At 35.6% G+C, this 15585-nt stretch overlaps 1 protein-coding gene across 10 annotated transcripts in view; it reads right to left on the bottom strand.

The window, feature by feature from the left end:
* Nucleotides 1–15585, bottom strand: part of TOR1AIP1 (torsin 1A interacting protein 1) — a 52008-nt gene that overhangs the window by 11571 nt on the left and 24852 nt on the right. For 3 of the 10 annotated variants that reach the window (XM_082659824.1, XM_082659826.1, XM_082659819.1), the window contains 5 exons: nucleotides 7791–7832; nucleotides 6650–6736; nucleotides 4048–4104; nucleotides 1657–1698; nucleotides 1057–1125 (listed from right to left, as the gene is read on the bottom strand). In XM_082659824.1, the coding sequence (XP_082515950.1) occupies nucleotides 1057–1125; nucleotides 1657–1698; nucleotides 4048–4104; nucleotides 6650–6736; nucleotides 7791–7832 (297 nt within the window). Of the gene's footprint in view, nucleotides 1–198; nucleotides 220–1056; nucleotides 1126–1656; nucleotides 1699–4047; nucleotides 4105–6649; nucleotides 6739–7403; nucleotides 7537–7790; nucleotides 7833–15585 lie in introns of all 10 variants that reach the window. The other 7 variants (XM_082659818.1, XM_082659821.1, XM_082659820.1 and 4 more) reach the window with 4 other exon arrangements.

Raw genomic sequence — 15585 nt, 5'->3', positions numbered from 1 at the left:
GAAATGACAGCCAGGGAATTCCCTGGCGGTCCAGTGGTTAGGACTCTGCGCGCTCACTGCTGAGGGCCCTGGTTCGATCCCTGGTTGGGGAACTAAGATCCCACAAGCTGCGAAGCATGGCCAAAAAAAAATAACAGCCAACAATAAGGCGAGGGCAAAAAGTTATTTCAGTTTTAGACAGCTGAAGAACTCACTTACGTGTACGGTAATACTTCACTGCTGGGGAAAAAATGAATTGCAACCATTACTACTTTACTGATAGAAAAACAAAGCCACAGAGGTTATCTTGTCCAATTACAGTTAGTTATTTTGTGAGCAAGAGCTATATGATGGGGATTTTTATATTATCTAAATAAAAGTAAGGGACACCTGATGACCTCAAGACCTACTGTGGCTACAGGAATAAGGAAGGGATAGAGGTTAAAGGTCACTTAAGGCATGGCATGGATTTTTTTATACAGTCAAGGTTTAATGTGGACACACTGCTATAGAAATTATGATAGACACTGAATTCAAAGTATGTTTTATCGCACCTATTTATTTCTTCAATATTTCTTAAATTCTATGACATTTAATCCATCCTAAACCCAAACATGAAAATACAATTTGAGGATTTCAGCATTTATAACTTAAAATAATGGGTATGCAAAGCTGCTCTAAGTGGTTATTTATATAACGGTAAACAACTGTTAAAAATAAAAACAGGCACTATCAAAAGATTAGAATTTCATTTTCATGTGCAGATTGTACTGCTGCTAGACAGAACTGACAATTTGTCAAGTACAGACCTATCATCCACTGGTTTTCTCACACCATGATTCTACATTCTACACCCAGTCCATCTCCTGCCAGTCCAAGTAGATGGAAATAACTAAACTAGCAATCATAAATGTCCTTTATTAATGAGATCACAAGCAACCCAAATGCTTATCTGATGAACTAAACAGTTTTATATGTTAAATAGTCAAAAAAACAGCAAATAAACTTAAAATTACTTCAATAACAGGTAGCAATTTTAAAATTTCTTCAATAACAGGTAGAGATTTATCAACTTACTTTGCATCCTAGTCCTTATTCTTGTGGTTTTTTCAACCCATTCCTGAGGATTTTTTTGATATCCCGAGCCTGAGACAGATATATATATCAAGATATCGTTTCACATACTTTGAAAATGTATACTATACCTCAGTGTTATAAGGTAAATTTATCAGAAAGGCAAAACAAATTTGGCGAGGGAAACAACCAAAGCAATAGGTTCAAAAGTAAAAGATAATGTCAAAGGATCACATCAGTGCGGATGGGTTACTTCCCACAGCAAAAAAGGCAGCAAATAAATACATAATCCCCTAATAGACAAAACTATGTACAAGTCCTTTGCTATGGTCTATGACTGCATTTATTAACACTTGAACTTCATTAACACTTTGGTGTTAATTAAGAAGAAAAAGGTTAACCATTTACTTTTGTAAATAAATTATTTTCAGTAAAGTAGTCCTAAACACATTTCTACATCACAGAGTACCAATATTACATATAGTATCAATCTGTGGTGGATTAAAAGGCAAAGAGGGTAAAATGACTTTGAATTCTATTCAAATTTTTGTTGGCTAGTAAGACTGGGTTGATTGATAAAAGAATAGACAACCAACCACTTACTTAGCACTAATGGTTGCTTATCAAAAGCTGTGAAGTCAGGACCTGAAACAGAAAACAGAGATAAGGTCATAGAAAATAAAGAATGGAAATAAAAACAATGAAGATGTTGCATAAACATTTTACTTGTTTACTACTGACACCAAAAACAAAAACAATCAAAACTTTCTTTCATCAGTCCCAAACATATACAATATATATGTATTTTCCCTTTTCTAAACTTCAAAATGTTCAGGAATTAGATAATAAGAAGCCAGCTTTAAGAGCAACGCCATCAAAATAAAAGCTAAATGTACTGAATGCTTACCAGGTACCAAGTATAATTTTATCAACTCTCACACTTTATGTGGTAGATACTATTATTCCTATTTTACAAATAAGTAAACTGAAATTGATAATTTTCTCCAAGATTACATATGTAAAAGGTAGTAGGACTGAGATATAAACCCAGGCAGTTCATATATAATGGTATATACTATATAAGCAAATTTGTGAACACTGCAAAGCAGTTATGCAGTGCAAGATGCTACTTCATGTTTTGGGATGGTATTTAAGGACAACTATAAAATGATACAATGGGATAATTAGAAAATGTTATTACAAACAATTATAACATGGTAAATTTGCAAATCTGCCCTGAAGAAACAAGTTACTTCTAGCTACTGATACAAGTACCAGTATAAATTTATGTTCGACTTATTTTCTGACTAAAAATGCAGTATGTGCTGGCTGTAACAGAAATACACCATTCTAGAAATGCATAACCTAAAAATTCATTAATATCTATTAAGTGCCTATTACATGCAAAACATTGTAGGAAAACCGTGGTGAATAAGACAGATAGATGTATATTCCAGATTTGTTTTCAGTCTACACTAACAAAGAACTTTTTAAAAAACTAGACACACTTTTTTGTATTGTCTTTCACTGACTCTGTGAAGTAACTTTTTAAAAACACCTTTGCTTTAGGGCTGCATCTTAGAATCAGTGATATGACACAGTTTAACTGGATGGTTTTCTTTCTCAGTAATACATAAAAGCAATGGCATTTTAGATTCAAGGAAATATATACCTAATTGTATACAAACAACTCATTTTCCATAACTGAAAAGTATACCATTGCATAAGTATAGCATAATTAATATAGGGACACACATTTCAGAGCTTCCAAAGATCAAAGATTTAGAATAACAAAGCGCAAACATATAAGATAATCCAGAGAGTAATTTTCCATAAATGACTGATTTTTGTTTCACCTGCTTTTGTTTGTCTCAGTTTTAATTCCAAACCCAGAACCTACTAAAAACTAAAAATATATATATATATATATATATATATATACACACATGTATAAAGTGGAATTCTATGAACACAGTGATTAGAAAACAGATTTCCAAAGACTTTTTCTTTAAAAATAGTCTCATATTTTTAAAATGGTATTGTGGAAGGAAAAAAAAGTTCTTGAAGATTTTACATTCCAGGATATTTCTGGTTGACTAATAATTAATTTGAATTCTGGGACTTGATTTAAAAATGGAAAAAGAAAAAACAGTGTAATTTCTGCTTAACCTAAGAGATACATATCCATTGTAGATAATCTGCAAACTATAGAAAAAAAGTAAACGAAAAATGTCAACAATTCTACCATCCTGAACAAACACTGTTAGCATTTTAGCATACTACTTCCCATTCTTTTCATGTGTGTTACATTTTCTCAATATTCTATTATGAAAATTTTCAAAGCTGTAAGCTGGGCTGTAAGACTTTTATATACACACCAACTAACTTACCATTAACTTTTTACTTTACCTGATTTACCACTTATTTATTCATCCTTCCAAACTTTCGCAACACAGTTTAAATCATACCATAAAAGTAGGTTCAAACTACTACAATCAACAAATTTATATTGCAAATGAGGACATTCAACAAATCAAAGAAGGCAGTAGTTTTTTTTTTTTTTTTTAACCCGGTACGCGGGCCTCTCACTGGTACGCGGGCCTCTCACTGTTGTGGCCTCTCCCGTTGCGGAGCACAGGCTCCGGACACGCAGGCTCAGTGGCCATGGCTCACAGGCCCAGCCGCTCCGCGGCATATGGGATCTTCCCAGACCGGGGCACAAACCCGTGTCCCCTGCATCGGCAGGCAGACTCTCAACCTCTGTGCCACCAGGGAAGCCCCGTTTTTTTTTAAATTCAAAATCAAGGTTGGGTACAGAGGTGATTAACTCAAGAAGCAAATTCAAGATGCAAGATGAGGGTTTTTTTAGCATTCACTATACCTCTTTTTCAACATTTTACATTAAACTGCAAAAGAAGATCTTCAAAAATAAGAATAGCATTTGACCACACCCACAGGTAGAATTTTAAGAGTAAAAATCATGGTTTTACTTACTTTCTGATGACTGCCAAAATGATTCTGGATATTGACTTGATGATCTGGTGGTTTGGTCTAAAAACAAAAAAGAAATATAGTATACTATAAAGCATATTTAACTTTCTAAGTGCACATTTAACCAGAGAATGATGAATAATCAAAAGAGCAAGAATATTCAGATAAACCCCAGGGAATTCAACACTTGAATGTATAATTTATTTTAAAAAATAGTTTCTAAAGGGTCAAGTTATGTCTAAAAAATTAATTATCTGTCTTTTCTTTTTAAAGAGAAAAAAAGATATAGGGCATGGCATGAGGTAAAGAAGATAATGAAACCTTTGAGCTGGGGAAAATCTTGAAAGTTTACAATAATGGATCTTCTGGAAATCATTACTATCCATTTTGTCTTAAATTCCTCTTGCAAGTGGTCGATATGTTATGTATTTTAGCCTTCCCTTCTTAAAAATCTTAATTTTTTTTCATTTAAAAGTGGAATTTATAACAAAGTATGTCTAAAAGCAGTCAGACTGCTATCTTGGAGGCAAAAGCATTTGACACAACCAGGTGGTGGTTAAGTATTTTTGTTGGTGTACTCCTCTAACTAAAAAAATTTTGAGCATCTATCTCCAAAATATATTTTTAATATTATATACAAGCATTACTAAAATAATATATTAACTAATGTGTTGTATATATTATAAAACAAACTAAAATAGACATTTTAAATGGATGAAATAAAAGATGTATATAACTAAATTCTAATATTTTCCTCCTGCACTCCAGTGGACCTTCTAGTACCTCTTCGGTAATAACTGGCCCAGAAGACAATCTAGAAAGATCAGTATTCTTCTGAATATGCCTCACATCTTTGTTCTTTAGCTAGAGTTTTCTTCTGTATGGGGTATGCATGCTTCAATAAGAATTTATTTGAATTCAAAAGGGATCACAGAGCCTGGGGTTTATGTAGCATCAAAGAGCCACACTGGTAGCAATGGCATCAAGCTACTGGCTATATGATTCATGACTTAATTAGTCTCTAATTTTTAGAGCTGTATGTATGCATATATGAAAACTAACAACACTCAATTTGAGTGTTTACTATGTGCTAGGTACTCTCTAAGTAATTAAATCTCACAACAACCCAGATGAGGGAACTGAGGAACAGAGAAGTTAAGCAACTGCCTGAGGGCACAAACCTAGGAGTGGAAGAGTGAAACCCAGTGAAACTCCAGAGCCCAAGATCTTAACCACTAGGCTACAGTGTTGCATATCTCCTTTGGGATTTCTGTATCAAGAAAGAATGGTGAGGGACTTCCCTGGTGGTCCAGTGGTTAAGACTCTGAGCTCCCAATGCAGGGGGCCCGGGCTCGATCCCTGGTCAGGGAACTAGATCCCGCATGCTGCAACTGAAGATCCCACATGCGGCAATAAAGATCCTGTGTACCGCAACTAAGACCTGGTATAACCAAATAAATAAATAAATATTTAAAAAAACACAAAGAAAGAATGGGGAAAAATGAGGAAGGGTGGGAAATATGTAGAATAAATGCCCATAAACCAGCTTCTGAGCTTATTTTTAAAATGGAATGATTTAGGAAAACATAGGAATTACAGAAATTCTCAAAAGGTGGTGAGGGGTAAGTAGAGACTTACTCTATAATGGAACTAAAATATAAAATTATTTATTATTTCCACTGTTTACAAATTTAATCAGCACCCTCATAAGTCTCAAGTTGGTATTTTTTTCTCTTCAGTCAGTTCTTTCCTTGAATAAACTTAAACATCAATTCACAGGAACAATCAGAAATTGTTATTGCTAACTGGATGTGAATTTGAACAATTCAGAGATAACAGGAGTAATCTAAGTTTATTAGAACTTCCTAAAAGCTAACTAATACTCCTGATAGTGTAGTGAGTCAATGCCAGTGTGATCAGTTTCTCTATAAACATTTTTTTTAAATTTTTAATTTAATTTTTAATTATTTATTTTTGGTTGTATTGGGTCTTTGTTGCTGCACGTGGGCTTTCTCTAGTTGTGGCGAGCGGGGGCTACTCTGTGTTTTGGTGCACAGGTTTCTCACTGCAGTGGCTTCTCTTGTTGCAGAGCATGGGCTCTAGGTGCGCGGGCTTCAGTAGTTGTGGCCTCTGGGCTCAGTAGTTGTGGCTCGCGGACTTAGCTGCTCTGCGGCATGTGGGATCTTCCCGGAGCAGGGCTCAAACCAGTGTCCCCTGCATTGGCAGGCAGATTCTTAACCACTGTGCCACCAGGGAAGTCCCTCTATTAAATTTTTTAAAAAATCACAAATAACTCTTCTTTTGAGCACAAAAATATCTTATGTTCCATAAACAACAAAGCAAGATAAAAGTGATTTGTTTTAATGTAATGTTACATTACATTACATGTAATGTAATGATTTGTTTTAATGTAATGTAGATATTACATTACTAATCAGATGTATACATGGAATCAGTAATTTTAAAAAATGTTTAAAAGCACACAACTTTTTAAAAAGTAGTTTTAATAAACACTTTAAAAAAGCAAATTCACAGAATACCTTTATACTTTAACTAAAAATACAGTTCCTAAGATAAGAGTCATATGTACATAAAGCAATGTTACCTCCAGACTCAACAGAATCCCCGGATCTGACCTTAACAACCGTAACATCACTGTCAGAACTGTCTTGATCATTTTCCTCCGTTTCCCCTAAAAAGAAATAAAAATATACCAGTATAGTCTTTATTCTAAGGCTCTAAAGATCTGGATTAAAAAATAAAAACAAGTAATTCAACATTAAAATGAAGGCTTTTAAATAATCGGATATAGAATTGCTATTTATTATGCTTACTATCCTGAGTCACAAAGGTCTAAATAAGCTAAAATTGAGCTCATTTATTTTATTTTCTCTGAGGTAAATAATTATATCCGAAACGAATATTCAATAAGATTATATTCTGAGGCTTTAATGTAGAGTTGACAAGTAAACAAATGAACATTAAATAGAAGAAAAGTTTTAACTTATGGGGAGGAGAAGTACATATAGTTAGTGTATAAATTCAGACAAGATTAGTATATGCATGCATATGTGTTTGCATATATGTGTGTGTGTTTGCAAACAGGGTGTGTGGATACATACACCCGTACACAAACATTTCAGTATGCAGGTGACTAATCTCAGATTATGGTGAACTTAAAAATGGACTAAATTTTACCGTACTATTCAAACATAGACTGGTTATGAGAATTTGAAAACTGATTATTTGAATACCATAATCAAAGGCCAGCACATGCCAGAAACAGAAAATATTAGCTTTGCTTAAATTAACTCAAACAGACAAAAGATGCTTAAAATGCACAGGAAGGGGGCTTCCCTGGTGGCGCAGTGGTTGAGAGTCCGCCTGCCAATGCAGGGAACACGGGTTCGTGCCCCGGTCCGGGAAGATCCCACATGTCGAGGAACGGCTGGGCCTGTGAGCCATGAGTCGCTGAGCCTGCGGGTCCGGAGTCTGTGCTCCGCAACGGGAGAGGCCACAACAGTGAGAGGCCCTCGTACCAAAAAAAAAAAAAAAAAAAAAAAAATGCACAGAAAGGCTACCATTCTATCCTATTTTACCTTCCATTTAACAGTTCAGATAATCATGAATTTTTTTTTCCAAAAAGACACTATTTTCTGCTCTCTCTCTTAAGTACTTAGCAAAATTGCTTCTAATCTTAACAAAAAGATTTAGAATATATTGCATGATATTTTAAGAGAAAATACCTTCTTCTGAGAAATTGATCTTCTGTTGGACACTGGTGGCTTCTAGAAGAGAGAAGCATACATGCTGTATGTAACATCATAAGCCAAAGCTCAGGAATAAATAAGAGCATTTAATTTAGGGAAGTGAACATTACATCACACCAATTAAACTTTTTTTGTTAAATTATAAAAAAAAGAATCAATTAATTCCCTTTACATTATTTCAGGAATAAGTCTGCTACAAACTAGAATCAGAAAGAGTTTACTGTTCCTTCACCCAGAGGTCTGTTTGTATTATAAAATGTAACCTTTGTTTGCAGAAAACATGAAACTCCATGTTGATAAATACAGTCCCTATAGGTTTACTGTATTCTTATTCTCATATCTGCTAGATTCCCTATACTCTTTTGAAAAGCCAACCACACCAGTAGAGTTGAAAAACCAGTTCTTTAATGAATCAGTGCATCCAAAGAGGATGTAAGAAAGGTAAAGAAACTCTCCTAGTTCCAGCAGGTCCACATACACCACTATTTCTAAGAGCCAGAGAATCTGGACAAAGATAAACGAGCAAAATGTGTCAAACAAATGCAGTATTTTTACATCGGCTATTCTGACTTTTATTTTTGTATTTTTGGCTGTGCCCCGCAGCTTATGGTACCTTAGTTCCCCGACCAGGGATTGAACCCAGACCCTTGGCAGTGGAAGCGCAGAGTCCTAACCACTGGACCGCCAGGGAATTCTGTGATTTTTTTTTTTAATAAAGGAAGATATACCCAAATGCAAGCATTGCACAATTGGGCTAAAATACTGCTGAATGATCATATGAGAAGTAGTATGTTCCACAAAGCTGAAAACTTGTGTTTGCTTTCAGATTTTCTTCTATTGATTTTAACCCCCATTTGCTTTACAAAAGAAAAAAAAAAACTGTACTGTAGAAAGCAACTACCAAAACATTATATGGTGAATTTGGAAATACTTTTTAAAAATCAGTTTAATTAGATGGTATAATACTAGTCAAACTACTCTTAATAGTGGCAAGTGCAAATCAGTATTTGCCAACATTTCTGCTATAAAACTAATTAACCCTGAGAAAATTGCTAGTAATACTATGCTACTCTTTCCTTAGAAAGACTGTCTTTTCAGTTTATCTTTTTCCTCCAAGCAGAAAAATGGAAAGTCAAACTTGTCTTAGTGCTATTCCCTTAAAATTTGTTAATATTTCCATTCACATAAAAAGGTATTGTTCCCTTTTTGAAGTTTTGTTCTCTAAGTGCATAACTATTACAGTATTTCTTTTTTGGACAGCTGTTTTGCTTTATTCATTTATACAACTATTCACATAGCATGCAAAAAAATTTTTTTCTTAAGAGTCAATGGTCATGTCTTAGTTATTATTTTAATAATAGTAAGTCCTTAATATTTTCATGTTGCTAGTTAGTTTTCAAAAAACTTCATGTCTGTTTTCTGATTCCCATAATGTCATAAGGGAATACTATCACAGAGGTAAGGCTCAAAGATACTAAGTGACTTGTCTAAGGGTGTCAGGACTAACAAGTGACAAAAAAGGACTTGAATACAGACTCTTCTGATTCCTAGTCTACTACCCTTCTACCACTGCATCAATTTTGTTCATAATGGCACATAGTAAGCACTCAGTAATTTGTTTAAATTTATTTTTAAATTCATTTTTAAAATTCATTTTTAAAAGCAGTTTAAGATTCATGAAACTGAGGGGGAGAGAGATTTCCCATATGCTCCCTGTGCCCAGACATGCAGTCTTCCCCATTACCAACATTCCTATCAGAGTGATACATTTGTCACAACTGATGAACCTATACAGACACATCGTAATCACCCAAAGACCATAATTTACATAACAGCTCAATCTTGATGTTGTACCTTCTATGGGTTTAGACAAATGTATAATGACATGTATCCACTATTATGATATCAGAGTATTTTCACTGTCCTAGAAATCTTCTGTGCTCTACCTATATTCATTGCTCCCCCATCTCCCACCCCCACCCCAAACCCTTGGCAATCACTGATCTTTTTATTGTCTCACGAGTTTTGCCTTTTCCAGGATATCATATAATTGGAATCATACAGTATGTAGCCTCTTCAGATTGGCTTCTTTCACTTAGTAAGATTCACTTAAGGTTCCTCCATGTCTCTTCATGGCTTGATAGCTCTTAACACAATAATATCCCATTGTCTGGATGTTTATTTATCCACTCACCCATGGAAGGACATCTTGGTTGTTTCCAAGTTTTGGCAATTATGAATAAAGCTGCCATATGTGTGTGTAGGTTTGTGTGTGGACATAAGTTTTCAACCCTTTTGGGTAAATATCGAGGAATGTGATTGCTGGACTGTATGGTAAGAGTATGTTTAGTTTTGTAAGAAACTGTAAAACAAACTTCAAAGTGGTTGGACCATCTTACGTTCCCAACAGCAATGAATAGGATTTCCTGTTGCTTCACATCCACATAAGCATTTGGTGTTGTTAGTGTAGGTATGTAGTGGTAACTCGTTTTCAATTGCATTTCCCTGATGACATAAAATGTAGAGCAACTTTTCAAACGTTTATTTGCCACCTGTATATCTTCTTTGGTGAGGTGTCTATTACGGACTTCAACCCATTTTTAAATCAAGTTGTTTTCTTATTGTTGAGTTTTAAGAGTTCTTTGTATATTTTGGATAATAGTCCTTTCTCAAATAAGTCATTTGCAAATATTTGCTCACAATCTGTGGCTTGCCTTCTCATTCCCTTGACATTGTCTTTTGCTGAGCAGAAGTTATAATTCTAACAAAGTTCGGCTTATCAGTTTATTTCTTTCATGGATAATGCCTTTGGTTTATACCTAAAAAGGCATCACCATACCCAAGGTCATCTAGATTTTTCTCCTATGTAATCTTCTAGGAGTTTTATAGTTTTGTGTTTACATTTAGGTCTATGATCTATTTTGAGTTAATTTTTGTGAAAGGTGTTAAGGTCTGTGTTCAGATTCTTTTTTTTTTTTTTTGCATGTGAATGTCCAGTTGTCCCAGTACCATTTGTTGAAAAGACTCTCTGTTCCATTGTACTGCCTTTGCTCCTTTGTCAAAGATCAGTTGACTATATGTGGGTCTACTTACGGGCTCTTTACTCTGTTCCAATGATCTACTTGTCTATTCTTTTTTTATTATTATTATTTTTTATTTTTTTTGTGGTACGCAGGCCTCTCACTGCTGTGGCCTCTCCCGTTGCGGAGCACAGGCTCCGGACGCGCAGGCTCAGCGGCCATGGCTCACGGGCTCAGCCGCTCCACGGCATGTGGGATCTTCCTGGACCGGGGAACGAACCCGCGTCCCCTGCATCGGCAGGCAGACTCTCAACCACTGCGCCACCAGGGAAGCCCCTTGTCTATTCTTTTGACAATACCACATTGTCTCAATTACTGTAGCTTTAGGTTTAGTTTAGCTTGAGGCTGAGTACTGTCCTACTTTATTCTTCCAATATTGAGTTAGCTATTCCGGGTCTTTTGTTTCTCCATACAAACTTTAGGACTAATTTGTTGATATCTATGAATTAACTTGCTGGGATTTTGACTGGTGTTGCACTGAATCTACAGATTAAGTTGGGAAGAAATGACACCTTGACAATATTGAATCCTCCTATCCATAAACATGGAATATCTCCCCATTTATTTAGCAGTTCTTTGATTTCATTCATCAAAGTTTCGTAGTTTTTTTCATATAGACCTTGTACATGTTTTGTTAGATTTATATCTAAGTATTACATGTTGGGGTATGCTAATGGTAATTATATTGTGCTTTTATTTTCAAGTATCTCTTGTTCACTACTGGTATATAAGACAGTGCTTGACTTTTGTATATTAACCTTGTATCCTACAACTTTGCATAACTGCATAAGTTTCAGAAGGTTTTTTTGTCCATTCTCTTGGATTTTCTACGTAGACAATCATGTCATCTGTGAATAAAGACAGTTTTATTTCTTCCTTCCCAATCTGTATACCTTTTATTTCCTTTGTCTTATTGCATTAGCTAGAACTTCCAGCACAATATTGAAAACTGGTGAGCAAGGACATCCTTGCCTTGTACCTGATGTTAGTACAAAAGCTTCCAGTTTCTTACCATTATTACACGTTAGCTGTAGTTTCTGTAGACAGTCTTTATCAAGCTGACAAAGTTTATCTCTATTCCTAACTGAGGATTTTTATAATGAATGGGTGTTGGACTCTATCAAATGTTGTTTTCTGCATCTATTGATATGATCATATGATTTTTCCTTAGTCTGTTGATGTGTTGGATTATATGAATTGATTTTCAAATGTTAAACCAGCCTTGCACACCTGAGATAAATCCTATTTGGTTGTAGTGTATTAATTCTTTTCGTACTTTTAAAATTTTGATTTACTAACATTTTGTTGAAGGTTTTTGCATCTGTGTTCATGAGAAATATTTTTTAAACATCTTTAAAAAAATTTAAGTAACATTGATCTGTAAGTTTCATGTGTACAGCATTTTATTTCTACTTCTATATACCCTACAATGTGCTCACAACCACGGACTTATTTTTTGGGACTTCCCTGGTGGCACAGTGGTTAAGAACCCGCCTGCCAATGCAGGGGACACGGGTTCGATCCCTGCTCCGGGAAGATCCCACATGCAGTGGAGCAACTAAGCCCGTGTGCCACAACTACTGAGCCTGTGCTCTAGAGCCCGTGAGCCACAACTACTGAGCCTGTGTGCCACAAGTACTGAAGCCCATGCACCACAATGAAGAGTAGCCCCCACCTGCTGCAACTAGAGAAAGCTCATGCGCAGCAACGAAGACCCAATGCAGCCAAACATAGATAATAAACAAATAAATTTATTAAAAAAACCCTTATTTTCCATCCATCATGCAGTTGATCCCCTCTACCCATTTTTCCTTCCCCACCGTCCCTTTCCCTCAGATAACCACTACTTTGTTCTATCTACATGTTTGTTTTTGTTTGGTATGTTCACTTATTTTTAAATGTTTATTAGTTTTTTTACATTCCCCATATGAATGAAATCATATGTATGTCTTCCTCTGTCTGACTTAGCTCACTTAGCATAATGCCCTCAAGGTCCATCCACAGTCACAAATAGCAAAATTTCATCATTTTTTATGGCTGGGTAGTATTCCATTTTATACATATACCACATCTTTATCCATTCAACTGTTCATGGGCACTTGGGTTGTTTCTGTACCTTGGCTACTGTAAATAATGCTTGTGATGATTATGGGGGAGGGTGGTGGTGCAGATATCTCTTCAGATTAGTATCTTCATATTCTTTGGATAAATGCCGAGAAGTAGGATAGCTGGATCATATGGTAGTTCTATTCTTAACTTTCTGAGGAATCTCTAAATAGTCTTCCATAGTGACTGCACCAACTTACATTCCTAACAACAATGTATGAGGGTGTCCCTTTTCTCCATATCCTTGCCAACACTTGTTATTTCTTGCCTTTTTGAGAATTCTAACAGGTGTGAGGTGATATCTCACTGTGGTTTTGATTTGCATTTCCCTAATAATAAGTGATGTTGAACATTTTTTTCATGTGCCAGTTAGCCATCTGTATGTCTTCTTAGGAAAACTGTCTATACAGCTCCTATGCACAATTTTTTTTTTTTTTTTTTTTTTTTGGCGGTATGTGGGCCTCTCACTGTTGTGGTCTCTCCCGTTGCGGAGCACAGGCTCCAGACGCACAGGCTCACCGGCCATGGCTCACGGGCCCAGCTCTCTGCGGCATGTGGGATCTTCCCGGACCGGGGCACGAACCCGTGTCCCCTGCATCGGTAGGTGGACCCTCAACCACTGCGCCACCAGAGAAGCCCCTATGCCCAATTTTTAATCAGGTTGTTTGGGGTTTTTTGTTTTTGACTTGTATGAGTTCTTCATATATTTTGGATATTAACCCCATATTTGATATGTCATTTGCAAATACTCTCTCCCATTCAGTAGGTTGTCTTTTCATTCTATTGATGGTTTCCTTTGCTACAGAAGCTTTTTAGCTTGATATAATCTCACTTGTTAAATTTTGCTTGTGTTTCCCCTGCATGAGGAGATGTATCTAGGAAGATACTGCGAAGACTGATGTCACAGAGTATATTGTCTCTGCTTCTTCTAGAAGTGTACGCTTTCATCTTATATTCAAATATTTAGTCCATTTTGAGTTAGTTTTTGTGTATGGTTTGGTCTAGTTTCATTTTTCTGCATTTGGCTGTCTAGTTTTCCCAATACCATTAATTGAAGAGACTATCCTTTTCCCATTTTATGTTCATTGCTCCTTTGTCATAAATTAATATCCATATGTGTGTGGGCTTATTTCTGGGTTCTCAACTGTGTTCCATTGATCTATGTATGTTTTCCTGCCATAGCAACCATGCTGTTTCTATGTCTTTGTAGTATAGTTTGGAATCAGGGAGTGTGATACCTCCAGCTTTGTTCTTTTTTCTCAGGACTGCTTTGTCTACTTGGGGACTTTTGTGGTTCTACATAAGTTTTAAAATTTTTTGCTCTTTTCTGTGAAAAATGTTTTTGGGATTTTGATAGGGATTGCACTGAATCTGTAGTTTGCTTTAGGTAATAAGTACATTTTGACAATGTTAATTCTTCCAATCCATGAGCATAGAATATCTTGCCATTTATTTGTGTCTTCTTCAATTCAACAGTGTCTTGTATTTTTTCACTGTACATGTCTTTTACCTCCATGATTAAATTTACTTCCACGTATATTATTATTTTTATTGTAATCATAAGCAATCACATTGCTTTCTTTCTTTCTTTTTAACATTCTTATTGGAGTATAATTGCTTTACAATGGTGTATTAGTTTCTGCTTTATGACAAAGTGAATCAGCTATACATATATCTCCATATCTACTACCTCTTGCGTCTCCCTCCCACCCTCCCTATCCCACCCACCTAGGTAGTCACAAAGCACTGAGCTGATCTCCCCGTGCTATGCACATTGTTTCCTTAGTCACTCTGCAGCATGTGGGATGCTCTTGGACCATGGCTCAAACCTGGCTCAAACCTGTGTCCCCTGCATTGGCAGGCAGATTCTTAACCACTGCATCACCAGAGAAATCCCCAGATTTTTATATATTGATTTCATATCTTGCAACTTTACTGTATTCATTTATTATTTCTACTTCTTCCTTCCCAATTTGGACGCATTTCATTTCTTTTTTCTTATCTAATTGCTCTGGCTAGGACTTCCAATACTATATTGAATAGGAGTGGTAAGAGTGCACATCCTTGTTTTATTCCTGATCTTAGAGGGATAGCTTTCAATTTTTCACCATGGAGTATCATGTTGTTGTGGGTTTATCATATATGGCTTTTATTATGTTGAGGTGTGTCCCTACTATTCCAAATTTAGAATTTTTATCATAAATCAGTATTGAATCTTGTTAAATGCTTTCTCTGCATCTACTGAGATGATCTTATGGCTTTTGTCCTTCATTTTATTAAGGTGGTGTATCACAATGATTGATTTTATAATGTTGAACCATCCTTGAATGGAATAACTCCCACTTGATCATGGTGTAGGATCTTTTCAATATATTGTTGAATTCAGTTTGCTAATATTTTGTTCAGGATTTTTGCATTTATGTTCATCAGAGATACTGGACTGTAATTTTTTGTTGTTGTTAGCATCCTCTGGTTTTGATATCATGGTGACATTGGCCTCTTAACACATTATTGACCAGGGGATTTCTGCAGAAACTAACTCCTGTGGCATCTCTGCTCAATAATGCGTTAAAGTGAGATAGGAA

This window comes from Grampus griseus, assembly GCF_964374135.1.
Source record: "Grampus griseus genome assembly, chromosome: 1".
Classification (NCBI taxonomy): domain Eukaryota; kingdom Metazoa; phylum Chordata; class Mammalia; order Artiodactyla; family Delphinidae; genus Grampus; species Grampus griseus.
This window is presented reverse-complemented; position numbering and strand designations above follow the sequence as displayed.